The sequence below is a fragment of the Apis florea genome, unplaced genomic scaffold (assembly GCF_048593485.1).
Source record: "Apis florea isolate Af1SG1 unplaced genomic scaffold, ASM4859348v1 contig_3803_pilon, whole genome shotgun sequence".
Taxonomy (NCBI): Eukaryota; Metazoa; Arthropoda; class Insecta; order Hymenoptera; family Apidae; genus Apis; species Apis florea.
The window spans coordinates 1,665,549-1,691,772 of NW_028256864.1; the positions used below are offsets into that span (position 1 = coordinate 1,665,549).

General features: G+C 30.5%; 6 protein-coding genes and 3 long non-coding RNA genes across 17 annotated transcripts in view; 5 read left to right on the plus strand and 4 right to left on the minus strand.

The window, feature by feature from the left end:
• Positions 1 to 421: 421 nt before the first annotated feature.
• LOC147656128 (uncharacterized) lies at positions 422 to 1,170 on the plus strand. The gene is made up of 2 exons (XR_015294999.1): positions 422 to 672; positions 819 to 1,170. It is a non-coding gene; the product is annotated as an uncharacterized LOC147656128 (long non-coding RNA).
• A 674-nt stretch (positions 1,171 to 1,844) lies between these two features.
• On the plus strand, positions 1,845 to 8,414 carry FipoQ (F-box/LRR-repeat protein FipoQ). 3 transcript variants are annotated; one of them, XM_086916662.1, is made up of 9 exons: positions 2,378 to 2,507; positions 2,999 to 3,140; positions 6,084 to 6,283; positions 6,422 to 6,696; positions 6,766 to 7,032; positions 7,123 to 7,492; positions 7,576 to 7,779; positions 7,867 to 8,089; positions 8,171 to 8,414. In XM_086916662.1, exons 2-8 carry the CDS (start codon positions 3,042 to 3,044, stop codon positions 8,000 to 8,002), a joined length of 1,551 nt encoding a protein of 516 aa, XP_086772788.1. In that variant the 5' UTR covers positions 2,378 to 2,507; positions 2,999 to 3,041; the 3' UTR covers positions 8,003 to 8,089; positions 8,171 to 8,414. The 3 variants fall into 3 exon arrangements, with proteins under 3 accessions (XP_012348055.1, XP_086772788.1, XP_031775312.1); XM_012492601.3 differs by lacking the exon at positions 2,999 to 3,140 and having other exon boundaries at positions 1,845 to 2,507; XM_031919452.2 differs by lacking the exons at positions 2,378 to 2,507; positions 2,999 to 3,140 and adding an exon at positions 5,556 to 5,942.
• On the minus strand, positions 7,809 to 9,628 carry LOC147656129 (uncharacterized). Its single transcript, XR_015295000.1, has 2 exons — positions 9,018 to 9,628; positions 7,809 to 8,922 (listed from the first exon to the last, which is right to left on the minus strand). It is a non-coding gene; the product is annotated as an uncharacterized LOC147656129 (long non-coding RNA).
• On the plus strand, positions 8,197 to 10,912 carry LOC100869650 (ras-related protein Rab-28). 2 transcript variants are annotated; one of them, XM_003697926.4, is made up of 4 exons: positions 8,197 to 8,903; positions 9,557 to 9,742; positions 9,853 to 10,086; positions 10,158 to 10,912. In XM_003697926.4, exons 1-4 carry the CDS (start codon positions 8,685 to 8,687, stop codon positions 10,380 to 10,382), a joined length of 864 nt encoding a protein of 287 aa, XP_003697974.2. In that variant the 5' UTR covers positions 8,197 to 8,684; the 3' UTR covers positions 10,383 to 10,912. The 2 variants fall into 2 exon arrangements, with proteins under 2 accessions (XP_003697974.2, XP_086772792.1); XM_086916666.1 differs by lacking the exon at positions 8,197 to 8,903 and adding an exon at positions 9,097 to 9,120.
• Positions 10,601 to 13,755, minus strand: LOC100869444 (hexosaminidase D). Its single transcript, XM_003697924.3, has one exon. The coding sequence runs from the start codon at positions 13,476 to 13,478 to the stop codon at positions 11,730 to 11,732; it is 1,749 nt and encodes a 582-aa protein (XP_003697972.1). The 5' UTR covers positions 13,479 to 13,755; the 3' UTR covers positions 10,601 to 11,729.
• Positions 13,756 to 15,751: 1,996 nt separating this feature from the next.
• Positions 15,752 to 22,678, plus strand: LOC100871432 (uncharacterized). Of its 6 annotated transcripts, none has more exons than XM_086916671.1 (10): positions 15,752 to 15,996; positions 19,069 to 19,520; positions 20,214 to 20,327; positions 20,420 to 20,514; positions 20,930 to 21,083; positions 21,165 to 21,293; positions 21,375 to 21,520; positions 21,608 to 22,139; positions 22,223 to 22,281; positions 22,359 to 22,678. In XM_086916671.1, exons 2-10 carry the CDS (start codon positions 19,085 to 19,087, stop codon positions 22,497 to 22,499), a joined length of 1,806 nt encoding a protein of 601 aa, XP_086772797.1. In that variant the 5' UTR covers positions 15,752 to 15,996; positions 19,069 to 19,084; the 3' UTR covers positions 22,500 to 22,678. The 6 variants fall into 6 exon arrangements, with proteins under 6 accessions (XP_086772797.1, XP_086772795.1, XP_086772798.1 ...); XM_086916669.1 differs by lacking the exon at positions 15,752 to 15,996 and adding an exon at positions 16,515 to 16,809; XM_086916672.1 differs by lacking the exon at positions 15,752 to 15,996 and adding an exon at positions 16,922 to 17,522.
• On the minus strand, positions 18,648 to 19,324 carry LOC147656130 (uncharacterized). Its single transcript, XR_015295001.1, has 2 exons — positions 18,917 to 19,324; positions 18,648 to 18,839 (listed from the first exon to the last, which is right to left on the minus strand). It is a non-coding gene; the product is annotated as an uncharacterized LOC147656130 (long non-coding RNA).
• An 88-nt stretch (positions 22,679 to 22,766) lies between the features above and the next one.
• LOC100870841 (protein BCCIP homolog) lies at positions 22,767 to 25,545 on the minus strand. The gene is made up of 3 exons (XM_012492605.3): positions 24,319 to 25,545; positions 23,568 to 23,822; positions 22,767 to 23,492 (listed from the first exon to the last, which is right to left on the minus strand). The coding sequence occupies exons 1-3, from the start codon at positions 24,436 to 24,438 to the stop codon at positions 22,953 to 22,955; spliced, it is 915 nt and encodes a 304-aa protein (XP_012348059.1). The 5' UTR covers positions 24,439 to 25,545; the 3' UTR covers positions 22,767 to 22,952.
• Positions 25,546 to 25,913: 368 nt separating this feature from the next.
• Positions 25,914 to 26,224, plus strand: part of LOC100870004 (protein Skeletor, isoforms B/C) — a 58,776-nt gene continuing 58,465 nt past the window's right edge. The window contains exon 1 of the mRNA XM_086916677.1: positions 25,914 to 25,982. The gene's annotated coding sequence lies outside the window, so the exon portion shown is untranslated. The remainder of the gene's footprint in view (positions 25,983 to 26,224) is intronic.

The following is a 26,224-nucleotide window of genomic DNA, read 5'->3' on the forward strand; positions in this document are numbered from 1 at the left end:
TCGATAGAGGCGCTGCTGTGCTTCTTTGCTAATCTTTATATATACATATATTTAAATTTAATATAAAATAAATCAAAATATAATTTTTAATATTTAAATAATTAATAATAATATTTAACGATGAAAAAGAGATAAAATCTGTAATATTTTTTTACATATTAAAATATAATATTACATTAGTATTTCAAAGTAGTGAATATTCCAATTTTGTGCAAAATGGCTTCCATATGACAAATATGATAATTAATTTCGTTGGAATAATATTTGTACTGCACTATTTCATATATTCATAATTATTAATATATTTTAATGACAATATAATTAAAATAAAAATCCGATTTTTAAATAGTACGAAAGTAATTATATCATTTTTAAAGATAAAAATGAACACATGATTCATTTAAAATTATTTTTTTTGCAGTGTGTTAAAGTAAATTTGTTACGATCTATTGCGAAACACCACTTTTGCAATCGCCATTTTGATGATCGATTAACGTATAAACATATACTTTTCCTTATTGTTAGATAACAATTGTCTATCAATACCTATTACTGATAAGTTTAACGAATCTGAAAACAAAGAACGGAAAGAATGAACACTACTGATAACATATTGCTATTGTATAGCTATTCGCAAAGACCAGATTAAATGAAAACTGAGATTTCTATCCGGTAAAGTGTTAATTGATTATAAAAGTATAAATAATTATTGAAAAATATCCGGTTGATTTATATCTTGTTTGCCTTTTTTATTTTATTGTTACATATATATATATATTTAATACACGCATATTATAAATAACTATTTATATTTATAGGTTTATAGTTACAAATATATCTGAGATATGCATCATCTTGAATTATACATCTACAGTTGGTAACAATGAATTTAGTAACGCCATCTTTAATTAAAAGTAGCAAATATACAAAAAAAATTATATGAAATATCTTTTAAAAATATTTTTTTCTTTTCTTTAATCTAAATTAAAACAAATAAAAAAATTGTTAAAATTTTAATATAAAATTTTATATTATCAACATTTAAAAAGTTATATCAATCATTATTTGATAAAAACATTTATATTTATAAAATAATTATAAATAAATCGAAAACATTGTAAATATACATTATCTAAAATTCAGTAAATTACAGTTAATGTACATACATTATATGTGGCCTTAATTAATCAAATTGCTAATGGCGCCGAGCCAAATACTACCTATTTGGCTTGTAATCAAAAAGATATTCAACAACTGTCATACATTTATGCTTGTCATTCGAAAAATTTTTCTAATTTGATTTTTAAAAAATTAAAATAATACAAAATCATATTTCTTATAGATTTTTATATGTTATTTTTTTATAATGATATAAACCATATTATTATACATGATATAAACTATTTAAAAAATATATATATATATATATATATATATATATATATATATATATATATATACATATGTCTCATAATTCTTTATTGTTTTTCATATATTTTATTTCTTGTAAGCTATAAACAAAACAAAAAATTAAAATCCGACAATTTTGAAAAAAGATATCAACATTTAATAATTTTTTATCCTAAATTCTTATCTTATTATAATATTAGATAATGAAATAAATTATTCTCAGATTTTAATCATTATGGAATCAAAGATTGCTTAATTTTTTTTATAATCTAACTATATCTAAAAATAACTATAATAAAAATGCAATGTCAATAATAGGAATTCATAATTTTGATTATCGAATTTTCAAAAAATCCCGCAATATACGGCCCTCTGCTGGCTGTACATCCTTGCGTGGTATAGCTCTCCAGTAAATCTATTTTAGGGAACGACAGAAAGTTAAGATTATTTTAGTTACATTTTTCACCTCCGATCTAGAACGTAGAATACTTAATATCACGATGGTTGAACTGATCAATTTTCGGCAAATATCGTGGGTTGCATATGTGTCGAAATTAAAGATAAATATTTAAGAAAGAGATTGATTTAAAATTACAAAAAAATATCACAATTATAAAATAATTATATAATATAAATATTAACTCGTTTCGTCTAAAAACTATTATTGGAAGATGACTTGTTCTTTTATCCTTCATCAGAAAACGAAGAAGAACGTATGCAATCTCGATTTCCGTAATTCATCGAAATTTAAATCTTTCCATATACTCGTGTTATATAAATTATATATGTGAAATTTTATTTTGCTATGCTCAAGTGTCATTATACGTTAAAAACTAAAATATCAAACATATTGTGAGGATGTGTTCGCAATGATAGAGTGTAATTTTAATCGATATTTGTATTATATAGCAAAAAGAGATATATAAATTCTAATATTTTGATATTTAAATTTGTTCTCGATCGATCGGTAAATCTTTATTATGGATGCATTTGGACGAAAAATGTCCAATTGGAACGTATTGAGTGTAGAAACCGCTCTTCAACAACTGAATACTTTCGACGAAGATTCCAAGGATTTTATTACACGTTCAAATACGGTAAATTATCAAGAATCTCCCATCATAATTATAATTTTAAACAAACTTATTACATTGATATTCATCACACTTTTTCTTTCACTTGTATTTATGATATTTGTGATCATTGTGCTGGTTAAAGAAATAGCAAATAACGTCGAAATAACATCTCTTGAAAAATGGATTACTCTTTTCTACGTGATATTGCTAGAATGTACTTACTAACGCCTTCTATCTATTCTTATCTCGTCTGACTACCTGACTGACTGCTTTATTTATAACTAATTAAGCTGCACTCGGTTTGAAATGAATCCTAGCATGGTCCAGTCAATCAGAGAACTCTTGACAAATTGGTTCTCGAACCGGGAGCATTTCTTAAATCTTTGCAATGCTTCGAGTTTTTTGAGATAAATTTACATTGACACGAACAAACTTACTTTCCTGTTCACCTTTCTGCACCCCGATACGATTTCAATAGTTTGATACCGATCGCGAAAGTGATTCTTTTTTAGATTGATCGTACAACTGAACGGATAATTAATTGCATGTTCAACAATGAGCACCTGGCACAAACTGGACGTGGAATTTGCCACAAGTGCTATATCTAGAGAGGATATCGGTACTAGTATTTATCGAAAAATTGTGTCAAAAGTGGTAATTATCCAATTAAACTATACTAATCGATAGTTTTATTTGATCAGTTTGGAAAGTTTTGTAATTGTAGCACGCAATTTCATAGATTTTTCTAAATCCGCAATCTTCTGTTCATGTAAAAATATTCGTCGTTGCATAATTTGACGAATCGTTCGAAGAAGCATCGTAATTTGTAAGGAAAAAAAAAAAAAATATTTAAAAGAAGATTTTATCAATTTCTGTAACGATATTCATTATCGCAGAAAGTCATTCATGACCTTTGTGACAGAAATTGAGCAAACAAGAATTACAAACAAAAATTGTTAATTATATGAAAAGGGAAAAAAATTCAGACGTAGTATTTATTCCATCTTGTTATTTAATCGAAACACTCGAGTCTTTAATATCTTAATGTAATAACATTGATAATCAGATAACGAGATCCCAGTGTTTTATCGAGAAAAATGATTTAATTTTTTGTTGTAATACTTACTGACAAAATTGAAAAAAAACTAATCGTTGATTAAAAATCTTTATATTTTTTATCCTCTGAAATCAATAGATTGGAATTAAAAATAAATTAAAAAATAGGAAGATAACAGTGAATACATCAATAAATATAATAAATCAATAAAATAATCAATAAAATTTTGTCGAATATGTTTGCATAAAGATTAAAAATAAAAATAAGAGAAATAAAATAAAAATTGTGGGACAAAAGTTAAGAAATATAAATATTTTAGTTGATTTAATTTATTTTTAATGAAAATAGCAATGTTTGTGTAAATAATAAGATGTAAATAAGATGTTGGATAACCTTTGAATTTCATGATAACATTTATTTTTCATTGATTTGATTAATCGAATACAAAAGTTTCAGTCCGTCAATTCCTGATTTATTGGTGATGTTTAATTGATGCCAATTAATGCCCTAATGCTCAATTAAATTCAAATCTGGGAATTAACTTGAATATTTAATTACATTCACATTTTTCCCTGTAAAGATTCTTAAATTCTAATTCGTCTTAATTAATTTAGAAGAATATATTGAAACATTGTTTCATTACACGTAACTGTATATGAATTTATATAATGTGATGATACACAAAAAATAAATTTATCCTATTTTGCTTTGAGAAAAAAAAAAGAAACACATTAATGTTGGATTGCTCTTAAATAAATTGAATATTTTACTGAAGATGAAAAAACGATAAAATTCAATTTATTCAAAAATGATATTTCTTGATATAAAATTTAATATAAAAAAGATATAAGACTTAATATAAAAAATTATGAAATGTTAAAAATATAGATTCAATCTTATCTTTAATTAATTAATTAATCGAATGAAGGTTACAAATGTCATGGAATCATGAAAAGAATTATCCAACTTCATCCTTGGAACAACATTTACACGTCACATTTTTTTCGTGAAAAATTTAGTTACATTATTTGAGTAAAGTATGTTTCTTAACTTTTATCTCACAGCTTTTGTTTCATTTCTTCGACTCAATATTATCAAGTCTTTATGGAATCGTATTCGAAAAAATGTTTAATACTTATTGATATATGGGCTGTTATCTATTTTATTTTTTTAGTCTCGATCTATTGATTCTAGAGGATTAAGAAATATAAAAAAACTCGAATAGTTTGTTTTTTAACTTTTATATGCCTTTGTACAAGTATCACGTGCATGAATTTGTTTTTGACGAAGTCTCGTGTCGGAGAAGTTCCAAGTCTTACATCAACTAAATATCACTTTGGCAAATTTCTGATTTCAAATTTTTAGAAAATCTGTAACATTTTATGTATCTGATAAAATGATTGTCTAATATTTTATGGTGATTGTCCAAACAAAGTAAAAACAAATCAAAAAATACAAAAACAATTATATTTTCTTTGATTTAGAGAAGAATGGAAACAAGTTTTATTCACATTAAAGAAGAAATAAACGCGTTTAGATATTTTTAAAAAATGGTTTTATTTTATTTATTTTCATTATTCATGGGCCATTTTTGGTGAATCTATTTTAAACATCAAAACAAACAGTTGTTATATAAAAATATTGATCGAGGCTTATTTATTAAATTAATAATTAAATGAATTTGCGTAACACGAAGCGAGATGGAAATAAACCCTATTCTCTTTCTTTATTTCTTCTAAAGCGAATTCAAATTGCTTATAACTCATAATAAATAAAACCGATATTTTTCCATATCAATTTTTATGTTTGTTTGTTTTATAGACTTATATATAGATATATTTCATACACGTGCAAAGAGTTCTAAATAAGAGCCATAGCGAAACTCGCGAATATTTCTTAAACTTTGCCCAAAATTTGACGTTTCACGGGAACACAAGGAAATGCACTTTGGCTACAGGTGACGAGTTTAAAATTAAAGTTGAGACGGACCTTCCAAGTCTTATATTTAGGACGACGCGCAGGCGCGATCCGATTAGAAATCCCGTGGAAGACTTAGAACTTCTGATTCCTTGGAATCCACCAAGTATCGCAATTTTCACGAATTCACCGAACAATTTATTCCTTTTTTCCTTTTCATATCCGTGTCTTATTCTTTCACGGTGCAAGCTTCGATTCGCGCCCGATTTAAATCGAAAGAAAAATCATCCGATAGATCGTCCTGTCGAAATAAGCCCCGTGATAACACGTTCTCTTAAAGAAACCATCCTGTTACGAGTTAGTTATAAAAAAATAACAAGATGGATCTCGGGGGTGTCGATGTGTGGGGTCAAATTGCCGTGGAAACGTCTCAGATGTTTGTGTCTGAGGGCGGCGTGGTTAAAAGTCGTTTCGCTGGAACGGTAAGTGACGAGCTTTATAACGAAGAAGTATTTGGAAAGTATTGAGAAATTATGGAGAAAAGTTTAACTTTTAGATTTGATTTTCAAACTGTTTGATTGTAAATTGATTAATTAAAAATTATTATTTCTCATTTTTACCAGACGATAGAAAAACTTCCGGATAAGGTGTTGCTGAATATCTTCAGTTACCTATCTCATCGCGAGATATGCAGAGTAGCACGTGTGTGCAAGAGATGGCGGCAAATTGCTTACGACACGCGATTATGGAAACACGTATCTCTACGACCGGAAATTAGTGGATTGCACGTGAACTCGTTGGATTATCTGCTTCACTTAATCAGGTAGAAAATACATTCTTTGTTGTAAATGACAGGAAATATTTGTTTTTAAATCAGAAGTGTATTAAGATAACGCGTTAAGATATTAGCAGTGAATATGATAGATCAAAGCATAAAATAATCTTCTTCGATACGTTTCAGCACACGTTTTGGAGCTTCGTTGAGGTATATAGAACTGCCGATCGAATTGATCACTCACACGGTTCTTCATGAACTGGCAAACAAATGTCCTAATTTAACTCACATGCTCCTCGACTTTTCCACTGCCATGCAACTGCACGATTTTTCGGAAATGCAAGCCTTCCCAACCAAGCTGAAATACATGTGCATCTGCCTGTCAGAGGTAATCTTCATGGAGGGTTTTATGAGAAAGATTTATAACTTTATCAATGGTTTGGAGATTCTTCATCTTATAGGTTCGTGTCTTGAATAAATTCCTATGACACCACCTGTTTCAACGAGAAATTACACGTAATATTTTATAGGAACGTACGAGAAAGTGGAGGAGGAAGAGGAAGAAATTTACGAGGTGATAAACGTGCACAAGTTAAAATCGGCAACCCCCAACTTGCGAGTGATCAATTTATACGGGATCAATTTCGTAGATGATTCGCACATCGATGCATTTTCTTCCAATTGCATTCAACTCGAATGTTTAGCAGTGAATTTTTGCGCCAAAGTCACTGGCTCGACCATGAAGACTCTATTCCAAAGAAGTAGAAGATTGAAATGTCTCCTCATGCAAGGAACAAGTGCATAGTCGAAACTTTTGTCTCAAACTAACTAATTTCGTTCTCAATCGTATATAAATTTGAAAAAAAGATACTACGAATCTTTTACAGATCTCCAGAGTGAATACGTGATGCAAGTAGAATGGGAAAAGTCGAGTATCCAGGAACTTGATGTGACTGCAACGGATTTGTCAACGGAATGCCTGATCGACATGTTGACCAGAATACCAGGCCTTCGTTTTTTGAGCGCAGGTCAGTTGAACGGCTTCAACGATAGCGTGTTGAAAGCCTGGGCTGAGGCTGGAAATCCTCGAAACCTGATCGCTCTGGAGTTGGACAGTTCCGATAATCTGACCGATGATGCTCTACATAAATTTTTATCAAGATACGGTCATCAACTCTGGGGGCTCTCCTTATCCGGCATGCCTCACATCACCGATCAACTATGGCAAAGCGTATTACCTATATTGACCAATGCCAAGTGAGACGTGCATTTGTTATATTTGAACACGATTCAAATCAGGTATCTAAAAAAAAATTAAATTCTAAAAATTTCTTTTTTAGAATTCTCGTAATGGGAACAGTGGAAAGGTTAGGCGTGAATATTCATGTGGACCAGTTGATGGACGGAATTGCTAACAATTGTCCAAATTTAGAGAGGTTAGAACTTCGCTGGGATCCAGAGAATCTTCGATTCTCCGACAAAAGTCAAAAAGCTATAGATATATTACGTGTAAAGTGTATTAAATTACGGTGTTTAAGCTTGAGGTAAGTTTGTAATTAAAAAAAGTTGTAAATGTAGTAATAAATACGTTATATTTATATAATATATTTATGGAATCGATGCGTTTGCAGCGACGGAAGATACTATGAAATAGTTAAGGCTAATTTCGAACGTGCTGACAGATTGACGGTTGTTCGCACAACAACGTGCTGCCGCGTGTCTAGTTACTACCTCTTAGCCAATTATAAGGATTTAATTTTTAATTAATTTTTATAACACATATATTTATAATACGATGAGAGTGATTCATTGCCAAAAGATCGAATTATCGAAACGAATAAGCATATCGAAAAGGTGATACATTATATTTTAAATATAACAGTTAAAACAGATATTACGAAATATATATTGTTCATCATAAATTTTTTGTTTCAGTTAATGAACCATGACGGAACCATGATGGAACAAATTATCTCCAATTACTTGATTACTTATATACCTTGTATTACTATAAGAAGTCATGCGATAAATAACAGATATATATTTTTTTATATTATTTTCAAGCGTGTAATACACGAGTAAATAAGTTTATTTTTTAAAATTCAAATCATTTTATGATATTAGTGTACTAAGAAAGGGGGAAAAAGGCAAGAATAATGAATCGATAAAAAAAGGATAATTATGTGATCAATGAAAACCATTACGAAAAACCTTGACACTTAAAAAAAAGAATAGGATCCATTGCATTCAACAAGGAATTCATAATTAATCGAAACATTGTCATAGAAAAAAGTTTGCCGAGTGTACAATACAGGCGAGCAAAGGTACGCATGATACCTGTTCGTGTGGTATCGATTATTCGTTAATTTATTCAAGCAGCTATATAGACGACGACGTCGCACTGGCCACGGCCGGTCGGTCGATTCGCTCGATTTCATTCTCTAGCCACATGCCAGACCCTTCGTTTATATGTTGTATTATAGTCGACGTAGAACCGTCTCGTGGCCAACACGACTTTTCGCATGATAATCCGAAACTTTTTGTATCTCGTCGTGTTTCTTCCTCTCGCGCTCCTTTTATCCCGATCTTCCCAATGTCTGACATCGAGGAGGAGCTAGTGGTAAGAAAGCTGAAGATCGTCCTTGTCGGTGATTCTGGATCCGGAAAAGTGAGTTTTCCAGTGTTTCCTATCAAAAGTTTAATTGAAATCCAAAGAAATAACGTATTGTTTGTATTTTCTCATCATTTTCATAAAGAAGAAAAATATCGATTTGGTACATACGAGAAGGATCGATGTAACAATGATTTAAATTGTTTCGAGTTCAGTGTGCCTGAGCTTCAAGGGAACTAAGCAACATATCGATTTATTTTTTCCCTACGAAGTGGTCAGTGCCATTATTAGACATACTTTTGCAAAACAATAAATATTTTATAGTTAGCAGTTAGTTACATTATTTATGTTTATTTTTGTTGATTAATAAACGTTCAGTTAGAAATTTTTGTCATTCGAAGCGTTGTATATTGATAGTAATAAATTCCTTATAATTGAATACAGTTCAAGTTGCATATTCGTGACTCAAGCTATTTTGCATATATCTCTAATTCTTTCTCTCGCCAAAATTCACTTGCATTCTAATTATTACTGTATTACTAGTTCTCAAATAATTACTAGATGTATTATTAACTAGAGACGAGCAGATATCGTTTCTTCTTTTTATCATTCATACATTTTATCATTGTAAAAAATTATTCTTTGAGACGATAGTTTGTAATAATAGAATAGCAATTCTGAATAATTGAAATTCAAGGATTCCTGTTTAGACAAGTATCGCTCAGAAATTTTGCAACAACGAGTTCACGAGACAGTATACACCAACATCTGGGATCGACTTCTTCCTGAAAAACATCAGTGTTGGCTATTATAAAAACGTTAACCTACATTTATGGGATGTCGGTGGTCTGGCGCTACATGGAAACATGTTGGACAAATACGTCTTCGGCGCTCATGTAAGAAAAAGGAATGCATCTAACAGACATTCCAATAAGATATTACCATAAAAACATATGGATCATAATTTTATTTTTAAGAAAAAAAAAAAAAAAAATTTTTTTTTCAGATCATTCTTTTAGTCTACGATGTTACGAATAGTTTCAGTTTTGAAGTTTTAGAAGAATGGATAGATAAAATCAGAAAGTTGAGCAGTAATTATGAGGAAACACCATTGATGGCTGTAGTTGGAAATAAATGCGATATGGAACATCAGAGGACAGTGAAAAAGGATCGAACACACAAATTTGCCGCAGACAATGGATTCCCGTCTCATGATGTTTCCGCTAGAACCGGTGAAGCGGTAAAAAATTCTTTAAACAATGAAAAAAACGTATCCTGTTCTCCGTTTGAAAAAATTGATTTTTGTTCCAGGTTTCTTTGTGCATAGTAACTTTAGCTGCGCAAATCTTGGGTGTTCGATTAACGAAAACAGATCAAGACTATCACAAGCCTATAATAATCGCGGAAATAGGTGACACAGTAGACATGAACACGGTTCAAAAAGTTGTTAAAAGAATCCCCACAAAAAGACATACTCAAATTCCCTTTCATCCCCATTTCCCTAGCTCGAAATCAGCAGTTTGCGTGTTGCAATAAAAATTATCGCAATGAGAAGTGATTTTTATAACATACAATATTTTTTTCACGCACAGCTAGAACAGATTTTGTACAAAATAGAATAGAAACGAGAAATGACGTGTACATAAGATGTTTGAGCAAATATTTTTGACTACTTTCTTACTATTTCTTATTACATAAGAGTTCACAATATTACTTTGAGGGGCCAATATAATAAACCACTAGTGTCTTCTTCGTAGATTTAAAAACAAATTTATTTATCGATAAGATCTTACTACTTACGATAATATCATCAATCAACGTAACAAACGTTGTTAAAAATATTTTTACAATAATGGTAATATTATTCATTATAATGATGTACATATACTGTTGATTGAATATATGTCATGAGTTTGTATTCGAATCTTCGATAATTTTATATAAATGCTTGTGGAAAGATTCTTTAATATTGAAAATTATTAATTAAGAAATCATAATATAAGAAAAATTCTGTAATTGATTGTAAATATTCTGTAAGATTAAGTAAAATATTATAACAGTTCAAAGATCGAGAGAAAAATTATTCGATCGTTAAAGAAATTGCAGATATATCTCTATTTTTATAAACTATTGATTCACTGATTTTTTCTATAACTAATTAATCTAATTATTAATGGCACTAATCATGCAAAACAATACGTATACTAAAATCATAAACATACAAAACAAAACGCATACAACAAGGAAACGAATATTTAACAAATAAGAATAAGTATGTGTAAACCGCAGTATGTGCGTATTAAAATAATCATTTCGAAAAACATATAAAATATACATAGGAAGCATTAAAGCTTTTTTCGTTGGGAATTAATATGATATAGATATTTATAAAATAGTATATAATATTTTTCATTGTTCAAACGACATTATTAATAATCAAATAATTAATTAATTTTGGAATTAATTCTTAAATTAACTTCATTAAATATATTGACATTATATATATTCTAAAAATGCTAATTAGAAAACTTTTATTTGCTTATAATTATAAATATCAATTATAAATTATTAAAAACTTTCATACGAATGTTTAAATAAATCAAGAAAAGAAATTCATTTTTCGGAAGCAAATTACTAACGATATTAATTTACGGACGGTGCAGTCGATAAAATTTGATGCACTTCAATTGAGATATAGAGCGTATCCTATACGTTAGACATATGGTGCAAAATTATAATTTTATAGATTCTATATACCATGGATTATTTATTTATCCCTTTAGAAAAGAAGAATTTCAAATGTCTCAATCAATATATCGCTTCTTTGTTCATTCTAGTGCGATCTTCAGTCTCATATTACATTGTATGGAAATTATTTGTTTATTATAAATCAGATTTTGTTAATGGTCTTCTTGGCCATATGTTCTTTTCTAAAATTTTTTCTTTAGCCTCCCATAATTGAGTTAATTTCTCATTTAAAGGATCAATATATGTTTCTATCCATTCTTGTATGGTATAATTATCATATATATTTTCCATAGATGATCTTATTTCTTTTTCAATATACATTATTTCCATCTTATATTTATCCAAATCAGCAATTGCTCTTTCTACATGACTAGGATTTGAAAATGCATATTTTAAATTGTATGATTTCAACCATCCTTTAAAGGTATTATCCTGCTCCATTTTATTGATTTCTTGAGTCAAAGAAAACAATCTCAATGTGGCAGCATAAATAGATACACCATGATAATTACATTTGGTCCAACCATATTGCGGTTCTGGAATACTCAAAGAAATGATACCCTCACATTGTAAAGCTTGTAATACTGGAGTAGGTACTTCTACTGGGAATCTACATAAATCTGGAGCTTGTAAGATAGCTAAATTTACAGCAAGTGAGGGTATGGCAGATGGTAAAAGTTCACAAAGTACACTGAAATGATCGTATCTTTGCCATCCAGTTAAAATCGCACCTTTAAATCTAATCTGAGCAGAATATCTATTGATAATTTCTAACCAACGTTGATGGTTTTCTATATGATAAGCAATATCTGTGTAATATCTATCTGGTGCAGTGGCACCTTTGAAAGCTGTAGCAATCCAAATATTCTTCCAAACTGATGCATAGCTTTCCCACAATTGATCTGTTAATGATACTCCAGGATCAGTAGTATATTTCCAAACAACAGGTTCTACCATTAAATGTAAACCTCTGTCTATTATTTCATCAGATGCTATTTCTCTAAATTCATCATCCCACATAAGAACTGTAAGTTCTGGATACTTATTTTTTATATACTTTGCTACATTTGAAACATGATCCAAGAATAATTGTTTTTTACCCCATTGTTTTTTAATTATTATGTCTGAACATCTAGAACATTCTCCTATTTGATAAACTTCATCAGCTCCAATATGTAAATGCTTTATATCAGGATGCGCTTCTATTATTTGATCTAGCATTTCATATATCAATGGAAGAGTTTTATTATATGTAGGACATAAAACTTGTGGATAACGTGAAACTTCTCTATAATCTTTATATTTATCTAATTTTAGAACAAATTCCATGTGACCAAAAGTTTGAATCAATGGTATAACTATCAGTTGATTTTCATTAGCTATTTTTTGAATGTTAGTAATATCCTTCTTGGTATAACAATTACCTGCACTGATATTTTGTATTATTCCTTCAAAAGGAAACATATCTTCATATTCTATAAGTATACCAGTGGCACCTAATTTTTTGAGCAAACGTAGCAGGTACTTATAATAACTTGCCTTTGGAGGAGCACCCTTTAAATCCAAATGTACAATTTTGTGACCTTTAAACAAGGGAACTTCTATACGTGATCTATCATAATTAAGATCACTGAATATCTTGCCTCCACCACTTTTTAACTTTCCCATTATATGAGCCTCTATTTGTTGTTTTCTGGCAATACTAAGAGGATTCTCTGTGAGATCACTCAATGGATAAACTTCTTCGATTTTAAGTCGTGGATTTAATTTATTGGACGTAATGTCCTTGACCTCATTACCGAGAATATGATAAATAATAATCAATAGGGTAAAACTGATCATTATAATGATCATTAAAGAGGCTCTGCCTCTTAGTCGCGTCATGATTGTCAATCCAGCAGAACATTAAGATTAATTTAATATTATTTATATTTCGAAGCTTTTGTTTTTTATGGCACAATTCTTCTTAATGAATGTCGATTGTAGCTAATACTGTTTTTAAGCTCATAATTCAAATTGAACTTACAAATTACAATATGGTTTCATTATCACAAAATAATATAATAATTTTTAGTTAACTGTTTCGCTATGAAACAATATAAATTTTTTCTTTATCACAGATGAAAGATAGAAATAATAGATAATTGTTTCTGCTATATATAGTAATAGTAATAAATGTTATCACTATAGAGAATCAGGCTAGACAACTGTTAATGATATAATTGATATGAAAATTAATATGAAAATTACAAGATATTTTGCATTAATCTAATAAAATCGTTTTTATATCTAATTTATACATATAATTGTATATTTTACTTAAAGAAGAGATAAAAATATCATAGGAACATTTTGGACCTAATATGTATGTATCTCTATAATATCTCTATATAATTATTGGATATTATCGCAAATGTGATAATAATATTCTCTAAATTATATAACATTTTTTTATATTACACAAAGTGTTATATTATTTATAATATTTTCATTAATTATTATAGATTGTATAAAATTTTTAAATCAATAATATTTTTTAACTTTTCAATAATAAAATGCATAATTAATAAACATCATTTTAATATTTTATAGAATAATAGAAAATATTTTATATTATTAATAAAGAAATATTAATTAACAATTCACATTTATATCTTTGGATTTCGAGTGAATATATGTATATCAAATCAGGGCTGCCACTGTCATACGTTTAATCTATAAATAACAGCTCATCATTCTGAATTTACTTAATGAAATCCAAGCTTGATAATTTGTGACAATGTTGAATTAAGGCAGGTTTGGTATTTACGCTGTAATCTCATTTGAATTCTTCAAAATATTCTTTTTAAATTATTGAATTATCGTCGAGTAAAACGTGTTAAGATAAAGCACTAAATTTGATCAATAATTTATGCATAAAATAACGTTCATTAAACATATAAAATACAGAATGAAGATCTATTCGAATCTAAGAACGAAAATAGAGTTCTCATATGTTTAACAAGAAAATAATCAAAGACGAGCGAAATCGGAGAGGCTCGTAGCCGTGTAATCGAATCCTTAGCAGCGAAATCTTAAATCCTAGTCCTTTATCTTATTTCCAGTTTCCGCGAACTGTACAGCCCACCCGTTACATACTTAATGAACGTGACTCATATCTCTTTAGTTATGATGAGAGTAGGGGAATAATTCTAGACAATAAAGCTGTTTAATGATGCCACTCTACGGGAGTTTAAACCATACGCTTGGAATAACGCGCGTTTTGCAACTTTTACGATTCTAACTTGTTATAATATTCAATATGATTAATTTTATACACGAATTATATTTATAATTTAATTATTATTTTCTTTCTACAAAAAAATAAATAAATGAAAGAAATAATAAAATGAAACGAATAAATGCTCTTTCGTATTTAATATACAACACGTAAAAAAAAAATATTTCTTTTCGAATATATATTATTACCAATATTTAAAGAGAAAATTGAATTTGGAATTATGTCGTTATTATGTAGTCGAGCTTTGGTGTTTTTACGATCATAAATAATATTTAAATAACATGAGCAAGTAAAAATGATAAAAGTACTGGATTCTTAGAACTGGAAATAAAATTATTTTTTCGAAACATTGTTACCAATGAAAAACATGTGTTGTGCTTTGCTGAAAACTATTTAATTCTTTTCCATTTTCTTCCATTAATTCGAAAAAGCAAAGAGCGTCAACGCGCTTTCATAGCAACCGAATCGAGACAAAGACTTAGCTTCAACGATTATTCAGAAATCATGACTCAAATCCACATATGTAGACGCTGTATCTATATATTTATTCAGTTTTTTGCGATTATACTTACAGCTGTAAAAAAAAAAAAAAAAAAAACCATATTGGAGGGAAATCATGAAAATCGGTAATAATATTGTTTCGTTAATGCACCTGATTTCTGCATACTTTAACGAATACATAATATCTACGTTTATTTGGGTTATCGATCCAGTAAACTGAAACTCGAGAGGCAAAATCCTTGTTTTGAAACAGAAGTTCAACACGCTCGATTAAAATAGTTACGCATAAGTATATTTCTTCATGGCTTCGTTGCTCGATGTTATTCTACGAATAATATAATTTTATCACTTGCGTTCTTCTGGTTTAAAATTTATCAAAACTGTTGCGCGAAAAGCACCGAAATCTGTTATTCGTCTTGGTATGCATAAAGTATACATTTGATGTTTGTCAAAGTTGATAACACAAGCAAATCGCGGTGAATGTCTTTGACGATCGTTTTGATTAGGCAACGTGTCAAAGACAGTCGTGTACCGGTGCACATTCCCTTGTGGAAATTCTCGTTCTTGGCCACATACACATATTACGTGCTTTCGTGCTTCGAAATATATACATAGGGATATGTAAGTATTATATTCTCAAAAGCCTTTCCAGGCTGACAGATCCGGTGATAAGGCATATTATTAAAGAGAACTCTGCTCGATGCATTGAGCAAGAAACGGCCAATTACGCGAGAAAACGTTTCTTCGTTCGTTTTATATGCTATCAAAGAAGTGTCAGTGAACAGCCGTCTTTGTTAGCACTTTACAGAGCGACAAGAACAATTAATGGATCAATCGAAATAACATAAATCTCAATACGTCAAAGATAATTTAAAAAAAAAAAAAAAAAAGAAAAGAAAAGAGAACGGTAAGAGAAACGAAGGAAAAGAAAAATTGAGTCTTTTTTATCGAGTCAATTCAATCCTTGACAATTTCATTTCTTCTTCAAAAATGCATCGCGAAATAAACGCGTATAAACAAAAGAAAGAAAGTGTGCGTGGCGTGGATTTTTCGCTGACAATGAGAAAACCTTGCGGCCACTAACGCACACATAACGACGACATTCATTAAAGGAAGGGCACGCACTCTCGGGATCTTTCGACTTGTCTGGAACCTCCTGAGATAACGTGACATTACGGTTAGCCGTGCGAGCAGTATGCGCGCGAACGTCGAAGAACGCGCACCTTCTTTCCTCTTTTCTATCGTTCTTTGTTTCATCGTTCGTCGAATCCGTTCTTCCGTTAAAAGAAAAAAAAAAAATCTTTCCTTTTCCGTAGTAAAATATTATTCTCGCATTATAATATAATTTCTAAAAATGCAGTGACGTGTCCAATCGTGATATACATATATCGATCAAATATTAGTGTGCGAATTTCGCAGTATCTGTTAAAATAAGTAAGTTTACAATCGTAATATATATAAGTTTCTTTTTTCTCTTTCTCTTCTCTATCTGTAACCGCGTAATTCCTTCGAGGCTAACATAACACGTAATCGTTCCCACTGAAAGAATGTGGGAAATCGCGTCGAAGGAAAGTGTATACGGCGCAAAAACCATCATTTGACAGTACTTCAACATCCACCAGCGCGAAACAGGAAAAGTGAAAGGATTTCATAGACTTCCCGTGGAGTCGATCCGGCACGTGATTCTGCCATTCGTACGTGCAGCCGTAAAATTACGTTCAACTGTTTTCTTGACCGACTTTGAAAGTCCCCACTGGTAAACCGTTGCAACCGTTTTATAATTCGGCACATTTGTGCGAACGGAGATCGGTCCACATCCAGATCGACGAAACGTGGATCGAATTGAATCGATCTTTCATCTATCTTTAATCGATTAACGTAAATGGTGAAACGAATATACGAACCAAGGTGAATCGATTGAATTGCAAGTGGTATATGTACGCACGGAAAAGTGCAACGATCCTACGTGACCATCGACCTCCTGTATTGAAGTTCGCATGACACGGCACGTTTCGAATTATCATTTTGCTCTTCCTCGACACGATACGTCCGTTCGTGTCGTCGAGTTCGCCAGACGCGAAGCTTGAATTAAAAATAGTTGGTGCAAAAACATCGGTGGGATCTTCGATAATTTCCATAAAACAACGGTGACAGCCTGAAAAGACAGATTTTTACGGATAAGATAGCACGTTTGTTGGAAAGAAGATCGTCCGGTTTCCCGGATTAGTCGTAAATTTAATTATTCGTCATTCGAATATTTTCCAAGTAATTCCAAGTATCTTAACCTGTCGTATTGTTATAATTCGTTACCGTTAGAAATTACCAAGTAGCATTCATAATAGTGATTCAACTATGCGAACAAGTTAGTCAGAAATCGATCAACTTATCGTGGACGATAAAGCTGTCTCTGTGGGAAAATTTTCTAACCTAATCGGACGAGTCGTTAACTAGAGGCATTATCTAAACCATTTGTCAATAGATTAGATGGAAAAATTTTTCGAATAACCATGTCGTCCATGTCGTGGCATTTACGTGTTCGTTTCTCGAGTAATTGCGACGCATTCCAACGAATTAACTTCGAAATATTTGCGGGAGATCTGGCTGCCTCCCACGAAGATCAACGACACGTGTCTTCGTATTCTTCACAGAGTTATAAGTTTGAATACGTTTCTTCGTCCCTCTTTCTTCTTCATACATGATTATTAAATTGGCGCAAACAAAGTAATATCATTGGAAATTCGATCGAGATTAGCAACATCAGCAGCAATGATGGGGAACAATTGGACAATGACGTAAGGCGTACGGGAATAACATTTAAAATTCGAGGAGTGGCATCGTGTTAATACCAATTCGTCTGATTGGAATTGACATGTTGCATATTGCATTTCATCGATTTACACTGATCTGTGCATCGATCGAACCACACGCGCTACGAAACTGCCTTAAGCCGGTATATTCCTATTCATATTCCCCCCTCCCCTCCCCATCTCTTTCTCTCTCCCTCCCTGTTTATTATCGAGAATTCACTGGAGAAACGTAAGACTCGGCAAAGCTGACTGACTTTACAATTACCGGTAACTCGATTCAGGATTCGCCGGACGTAGACATTTATCATTTCCCGGTAAGTTCGCGTGGCGGTTCGGAAAGCACCTTATCTTCCCATACCGGCTACTTCGCGATTCGTGGAATCGAGATTAGTCACGAATACATTTTGACAGAGCGGCTATTTCTAACGCGGCTTGTGGCTACAGGGGGTGGGACCAATACGTGTATTTTTAGAAAACGATGTTATTAACCCTCTACTGTTTGAAGTAGACACTTCAATATAGAAATATCGTTTCTCGTGCCCATAGATTTTATGCTTATGTATATATATATATATAAAGCATTTTCTTCGTGATGCATTTATTCTTTGTATATCGCTCGTCCATTCCTCGTGGATATATCCTCTTTCCCCACCACCACTAGAAGAATTCCACTTGAATTTAGCGAAAAGAGTGATATCACACTGACACAGTCATAAATTTATTTAGATACTCACAATCTCTCTTCGTCTTTCGCTAATTACTAATTGCTTATTGTAATATTATTGGCTCGAATTAACAGTTATTACGTGTCTATCCATTCTGCAAATTGGTCGATCGTCGAAAAGACGAGGGACGAGAGTCTCACGAATATATCCCTTGTTCGCAGAATATATATATACGACATGAATAAAACGGAACTGAACATCGTCTTAAGCGCCGAGCCGGCGAGGACATCCTCGAGCGTAATTCACTCACACATTCCGGTGCCGAGGATATCGAACGCAATTAAAGCTCAAGAAAGGTGTCCTCCGTCCCGTAGAGGGTCCTTCGAAAAGCTGTCCAGAGGAGTGTCGGTTGCCGCTCAAAGGGCGTCGTTCGAGAAGCTCGACGCTTCCGTTCAGCAGCAACGGTGGAGGAACAATAATTTGTCGAGCTCGAGTATCGAGATGCGAAACTCGACTGAGAAACTCTCCTCCCAGGCTGGTGTTAACAGCAAGACGAATGAGCCGGTCGGCGCCGTGAAATTGAACAGGAGCAATAGCCTGGAGAGCAAGTGGAAGAACAAATACGAGGAGTCGGAGAAGAGGAGGAAATTGTTGCTGCAGAAGAGCGAGGCCGGTAATTAATAATTAGTAATAAGTTTCGTGGCGTAATGAGTGTTTGTATGGGCCGCCTAAAGTCGTTAGGGAACTTTATTATGATTCCATTAGTCATCATTAACGAAGTGACGAAATACGGCTTCTTCCCTCCGCTTTCGAGCATTAATTTGATTAAAACAACTGGGATAGGAGAGAGATTGGTAAATATAGAACTAACCGTATTATCAACAACTTTCTTTCAATGCATCTTTTACCAAGTTTTATTTCTTCCTCCTTCTTCTTCTTTTTTTTTTCTTCTTTAAATTAAAAATATCATGGCGTGACTTTTCCTTTTTTATTCACGATTGTACAGAAACTTCGTTTCTTCGAAATTGATTTTGATTTATTTATTTATTGCAAGAGAGATCAAGGTGTAATGGATCACGCAAAATAAGAACAATTATATATATATAGCGAGAGGGAAGTGGTTAACGCGTGATTGTAGTTCACGGCCAATCATCTGTAATGCAACTTAATTATTATTCGGTTGTGATTCACTCTTGCATGCAAAACGAATTCTGTGACGTTTTCTTATTCACTGGTCATACGCGGTAGAATTATAAATTAATCGAAATAAAATAAATTTATAGTCAGGGTCCCGTGACGTTTATATTCGTGAGTGCATTCACAATATATGAACTTCCTATTGAAAATAATACTTTTCTCGTCGCAGCAAGTAAGGAATATGCGGACCTGGAGAAAAAATATCAACAATTGCAGAGACAAAATGGTACTTTGCAGTCGCAAGTTCAGGAAAAAGAACAGAAACTTCAGAAATTACGAACAGGTAGTTGTAATTACATATATATACATATAATTTCCATAAATGTGGAAATTTTTAAAATTTACTTAAAAACAAATTTATAAATTTTTTTTCAGTGTCTGAAGCAGTGTGCAAAGAGTACGAGCAATTAAAGCATCAATATGACGTTGAAACTGGTGCTATGCATAAAGCTATGCAACAAGCGTCACAGGTAACCTTTCGCATTTCTTTTTTATAATTATATGAATGATAAAATTCAAGAGAGTAATTAGTAATTGAGAACTCATACTCGGTTGAGATATCACTGAGAAGATGTAGATTTAAGATACACGCGCGACAAATATGTTCGTATGATATTTTTTTGTATAACGTGACTGAGAATGAAGACAATCGTTCAAGGATTGAAGAATTGTGAGAAAGAACATCGTTAAAGAGCTAGCTAATTCGAGTCAAAGTGAAGAGATATTTTTTAATGAAATTCTTATTCTGTATCATTATTACTTTATTCGATTATATACGTATTTCTTATTTAATATATTATTTAATATTTTTCAAATCACAATTTCTAGAAATTAATGTAATACGACTATATGCGTATAACTCATTGAATTAAAATCGAATTTCAGTGGTATAGGCAAAATCGCGAACTGAAAAGAAGATCACAGATTATAACACAAAAATTCTTACAAACAAATCCGGAAGATTCGTTAGATCTTGAGTTATCGGATGAAGTTGACTCGAATTTCGAAGATCTCGATCAGTTGAGAGAAACGGTGAAAGGTATGTATGGAGACATATCATAACAGCTTACAATTTCACTGTTAATTATGCAATGTATTTATAAGAGTGGATAATTTGCAGAATTAAGCAAAGAGATAGCAAGGCTTCAAACAGAATTGCATTCCGCTCGTCTTCAAGAATTCGAAGCTCAAGAACAGGTTACTCATTTGACCACTCAGTTGGACGAGGAAAGAACTCTTAGGCAAAAATGTGAAAAAAATACTTATACATATAATTATTAAAAAATATCTACGAACATGTTCATTTAACAATGGAATTTTTCAATTCCAGGTGAAGAGAAAGTAAACGAGATGAAAGTTCAAAAGGACAACATGGAAAGGGTAACAAAGATGGTTGCGGAGGAAGTACAAGCATTGAAGGCGCAATGCGATCGTGAGAGGGAGAATGCGAAGATTATGAAGATAGAGGCAGAAAGGGTAAGATCGATGCTTAAGTAGACATTTTTTGAGGCATAGTTGAATTTAAATGATTAATTATTACAAAATATTGCACTTTCGATACAGGTGCAAAAAGAAAGAAATGTTCTGGCTCATCAGAGCGCACTTCTGATGGCGGAAGTTGGCGACGATCCTAATGGAAGATTATTAACTGTCCTTCAAGAAGTAGAATCTTTGAAGAGATTATTGGAGGAGGAGCAACAGAATCATGCCTCTCAAATACAAATGTTAGAAGAGAAGTTGGAGGAGAAAGAATCTAATGTCGAATTCGAAATAGTAGAGGAAAAGTTAAAGCTGGCAGAATCGGAACTGGAAGTTGTAACGCAAAGGGCAGAAAGGGCAGAGAAGTCAGTGGAAACTCTGGAAGGAGTGGTTCAAACTTTGAAGGCAAAAATCAGTGAACTGGAAGAGAAACTTTCTAGGCCACCACCACCCCCCTTGCCTCCACCTCCACCACCGCCAATGTTCAATAACAGTGGACAATCGTCGATTAAGTTGCTGACGAAAGAAAAAATGAATTCGGAACGAAACGCGGTGACCGACATGGAAAATATGCTTGGAATTACGAAAAAAACACCAACAGTTGCGCAACAACCTGGTAATTATATTTTTAATTTTAATTTGCTCAATCGCGTGCTTAAATGCATTTAACGTATAATTCAAAATTTTTATTCATTTCAGCTATCGATGATATTATTAATCAAATAAAAGGTGGACGATTCACACTGAAGCAAACAGACGTAAGTTCTTTATATTTCTGGAAATATTTTTGTATTCATAAATTACATTTTGTCTCAAATGAAATGATTTATTGCAGAAGCAAAGAGAAGAGGAAAGAAGAAGACGACAAGAAGCGGAAAGCGCGCCACCAGCAGTTTCAGAAATGTTAAATATTTTGGGCACCATGAGACGAAGAGCTAAGCCAATAAAACAATTATTGAAAGATTCACCGACATAAAAGTAGATGTTGTTAGTAATGCGCAAAATATTTGTTTGTAACTCTCAGGCACAAGTTACATGTTATTGTTAAGATATTAATCGCGATACATATTTTTTTTAAACAATAATTTGTTTTATGATTCTACTGTTTATATTATTTATTTAGTAAGACAATAAATTTTTTACGATTGAATAAAATTGATATGTGAATTCGTAATTGATTCCTAAAAATTCAAATATTTTCAAGATATTTTCCGAGGTTAACGGATAAGTGATGGGAAACAGATTGCAGTAAGCAGTATGAAAAGGTGTATTATATATAAAAAGCTGATTACATATACTGTATGATACAATAGTTCATTATACAATAGATCGTCAAAGAAATTATCTTTGAAAAGCGTATACCTTCCTTTAATACATCAAAGGAAGGATTTTTTTAGGAATATGAATTAATGTTAGTCTTTTAGATTGATTAAGAAATATGATTTTTTATTTTGTCAATAATTGGTTGCAATTTGGTAGCTTCAAACAGAAGAACTTTTCTATAAGGTATCATTTCATCATCAGTTTCAGTCCATGTTCCAGACAAACCACTATCTGACTCTTTTTCAACAGAAAATTCAAAACTTATTGTTGCTTCTTCTGCAAAAATTTCTTCTTCTGGATTGCTCCATAGAATAGCTGGTTCTTCGGTATTATCTTTCTTTTTATGTTTCAATTTTTTTTCTAACTTTTTGTCTTCTGTCTTGTAGAGTTTGCATATCAATATGTAATATGAAAAATTAAATGGCATTTTCTTATTATTTGCTCTTTTTATCTCGGAGATTAAATTTTCTAAAAGTGGCACAGATATTTGTGCTGGAATATTGACAAATCTTTCATTAATTAATAAACCTAATGCTTCTGAATCATTTTCAAGAACATCTTTTATCATAGTATTTGCTGCATCAGTTGCATGTTCATTTGCCAATTGTCTCAGTAAATCCCTAAGTTGTTGTATACAAGGATAATTCTAAAATAAATTAGGTTATTAATAAATAATTTTCATATTAACTAAATAACATTATATTATATGTAATATACTTACTTGTCCACTAGATAAATTAATTACTGTAGTAATACCAAAGACATCATTGATATCATTGTCTTCATCATCTGACTCATTTAAATCTTCCGATTGTTTAACAACTGAACCTACATAATTTTGAGAAATAATTAAATCTGTGAGACCTCCTAAATCAATATGAGCTTTTAAAAAAAGTTGTTGTAATAAGGTCTTAATGCCATGATAATCTGGATCCAATGGATTTCTTCCTTCAAAATCTACTTGAATTTCCATTCCCTAATTAAAAGAATTTTATATTTTAAGATTGATTTTATATTTTATTAATATCATATTTTATCATAATCACATTTTTATCATAATCAGTTATTTGTAAAATATTAAAATATTAAATATTAAATTTATTTAACTTGAATGAAACACAAAAATAAATAATCCATTCTTTTTACATTTTTTAAATTTATTTATGTTAAGTTTTAAACAACAATTTTTAGCACAGATGTTTCTATCACAACACTGTAATATTTAACAATATCTTCATGGAATGACAAGCTCATTGATTATAATCAATCAAATTAAATACGTAAGTGTTTTTTGCAAAAAAATTTTAAATTTTAAATTTTGTACAAGGTATTTAATTATTATATTTTACTCTCAATAAATATCAATTATTATAAAGAATTATTTAAAACAAAATTAAATCTACGACCGCGTGCTCAAAAATAAGGTTAACCAATGACGTTTTATATTGATTTATTTGACTTAAATTTCTTACTTGTTCTTCCAATGATTCCTTCTCGTTATCCTCACTATTTGATGAATTGTGATCATCATCGTCGCTACTTCTATCTTCAAAATTTCGTTGAACATCGCGTTTTTTCACTGGCGCAGCCATTATTATAAATTGACTAGTTGACGACTCTGTCGAACTTCAACCATGTGATATGCCATGTTGCCAGGCGTAGGCGTAAGGAAAATAAGGATAAAATGAATATAATGTATAAGTATAACGAAGTATCATATTAAATGTATAGTAGAAAAATTTTCTTTATAGATAAAGTGTGAAAAAATAATATAATTGAGTTAATGAACTCAAATTCCCTGTGGAAAAATAGAAGAAAATATAATTAACGAATTAACAGTGTTACAACAGCAAAGAGATGAAAGGAAAATAAATAACGAGTGGAAGACTAATAACTATATTCAATAATTATATTATTTTCTTCCACTCTTCTCACAAAAAGAATTTTTCTGATAACTTTAACTATACATAAATAAAAAGAGGGAAACTGATATCAAATAAATGTCAAACAGTGGCGACATCGTAATTATTAGGAATTATTAAACAAACATCTATTAGGAATCTTTAAAATTTCAAATTAATGAAATTTATACATATGTATATAATTTTTGCATCAATAACTTTTTTCACACTTTTTTTATTTTACTTTTATTTGTAGAAATACAAAATATGATTCTTTATATCGAAATTCAAATATTTTAATAGCAAAATAACATCTGGTTGGTTATCATCAGGATAGCTAAAAAGTTCTCTTTGAAAAGAACGGAAAAAAGTAGTTAAATAAATAAAAATTTCTTTAAAAAAAAATAATTGGAGAGAAAAAATAATATAATTAATAAATTAATATATAAGCATATAGTTAAATTAAAATTAGAGAACAAATGACAGATGACAAGTCCAATAATTAGTTTACTAATTTTCTCATATTTTTTCTAAAATTTTTTTGATAATTTTGATTGTTATTTTGTTTAAATAAGTGATATTCATCTTTAGTAATATATATACTATATCCATATAATAATATCTATATAATAATATCTATATCTATATAATAATGTATACAAACTAATAATAAATCACAACGTCACAACTTTTCAATATATAAGTCGCAATATTTTAACAATATCTATATATTATCAATATAATTATTCTTAAGCCTTTAATAAATAAATTAATATATAATCATTGTTGATAATCATTGTTATTTATTTATATATCATTTGGATAAGAAATAACTATAAATATTCCTATATCTTTTAAGAAAGTAAGTAACTAGGCATATTTTAATAATATATTATTATTCTTATAATATATCAAAATAATTGATACATATATTAATATTAATAATTATGAATGATATATAGTGATATAATATTAATTAAAAATTTTTTTAAATGATATTTAATTCTAATATAATTTTAATAATTTTAATGACATATGTTCTAATATAGATAAAGTCTAATAAGTAACCATTTTAAGTAGTTCAAATATTTGTCGGCAGATGTCGCATCATGCACAATTTTCTTGTTGCATGGCTCAACAATCAGTTACAGCTCATTTAATGCGCGAGTACATTGTTCAGTGTTAATCCTATAAGTTTTTTGTATCAATGAAATGTTTTTGGAACAAAAAAGAAGGTAAGTGAATTTAATAAGCATTTTTCGTGATAGAAAGATAACTAAGATAATTAAGTTTATAAACAAGTAGAAAATATTCTTTCTGATCATATTAATAATTGTAAATTTTATATCCACCGCTATAGAAAATGTCGTCATAAGTCATGCGTTCAAACATATCGTGCAAGCGAACTATTTTTTTAAAATAAGGGCTTTATTATCTATTGTTTATTGTTTCAAAAGTTAACTCTATTAGAAAAGAA

Bases quoted from the DNA above. Each gene is read 5' to 3' on its own strand.
- FipoQ (XM_012492601.3), top strand. From the start codon at position 2,391: ATGGATGCATTTGGACGAAAAATGTCCAATTGGAACGTATTGAGTGTA. The intron at 6,697-6,765 runs GTTCGTGTCTTG...AATATTTTATAG, and splicing joins GGAGATTCTTCATCTTATAG to GAACGTACGAGAAAGTGGAG. The intron at 7,493-7,575 runs GTGAGACGTGCA...TTTCTTTTTTAG, and splicing joins CCTATATTGACCAATGCCAA to AATTCTCGTAATGGGAACAG.
- LOC100871432 (XM_086916668.1), top strand. From the start codon at position 17,258: ATGGTGAAACGAATATACGAACCAAG. The intron at 17,284-19,068 runs GTGAATCGATTG...CCTTGTTCGCAG, and splicing joins AAACGAATATACGAACCAAG to AATATATATATACGACATGA. The intron at 21,294-21,374 runs GTGAAAAAAATA...TTTCAATTCCAG, and splicing joins AAGAACTCTTAGGCAAAAAT to GTGAAGAGAAAGTAAACGAG.
- LOC100869444 (XM_003697924.3), bottom strand. From the start codon at position 13,478: ATGACGCGACTAAGAGGCAGAGCCTCTTTAATGATCATTATAATGATC.
- LOC100870841 (XM_012492605.3), bottom strand. From the start codon at position 24,438: ATGGCTGCGCCAGTGAAAAAACGCGATGTTCAACGAAATTTTGAAGAT. The intron at 23,823-24,318 runs GTAAGAAATTTA...TCTTTTAATTAG, and splicing joins AGGAATCATTGGAAGAACAA to GGAATGGAAATTCAAGTAGA. The intron at 23,493-23,567 runs GTAAGTATATTA...AATTTATTTTAG, and splicing joins TTAATTTATCTAGTGGACAA to AATTATCCTTGTATACAACA.
- LOC100869650 (XM_003697926.4), top strand. From the start codon at position 8,685: ATGCCAGACCCTTCGTTTATATGTTGTATTATAGTCGACGTAGAACCG. The intron at 9,743-9,852 runs GTAAGAAAAAGG...TTTTTTTTTCAG, and splicing joins AATACGTCTTCGGCGCTCAT to ATCATTCTTTTAGTCTACGA. The intron at 10,087-10,157 runs GTAAAAAATTCT...TTTTTGTTCCAG, and splicing joins CCGCTAGAACCGGTGAAGCG to GTTTCTTTGTGCATAGTAAC.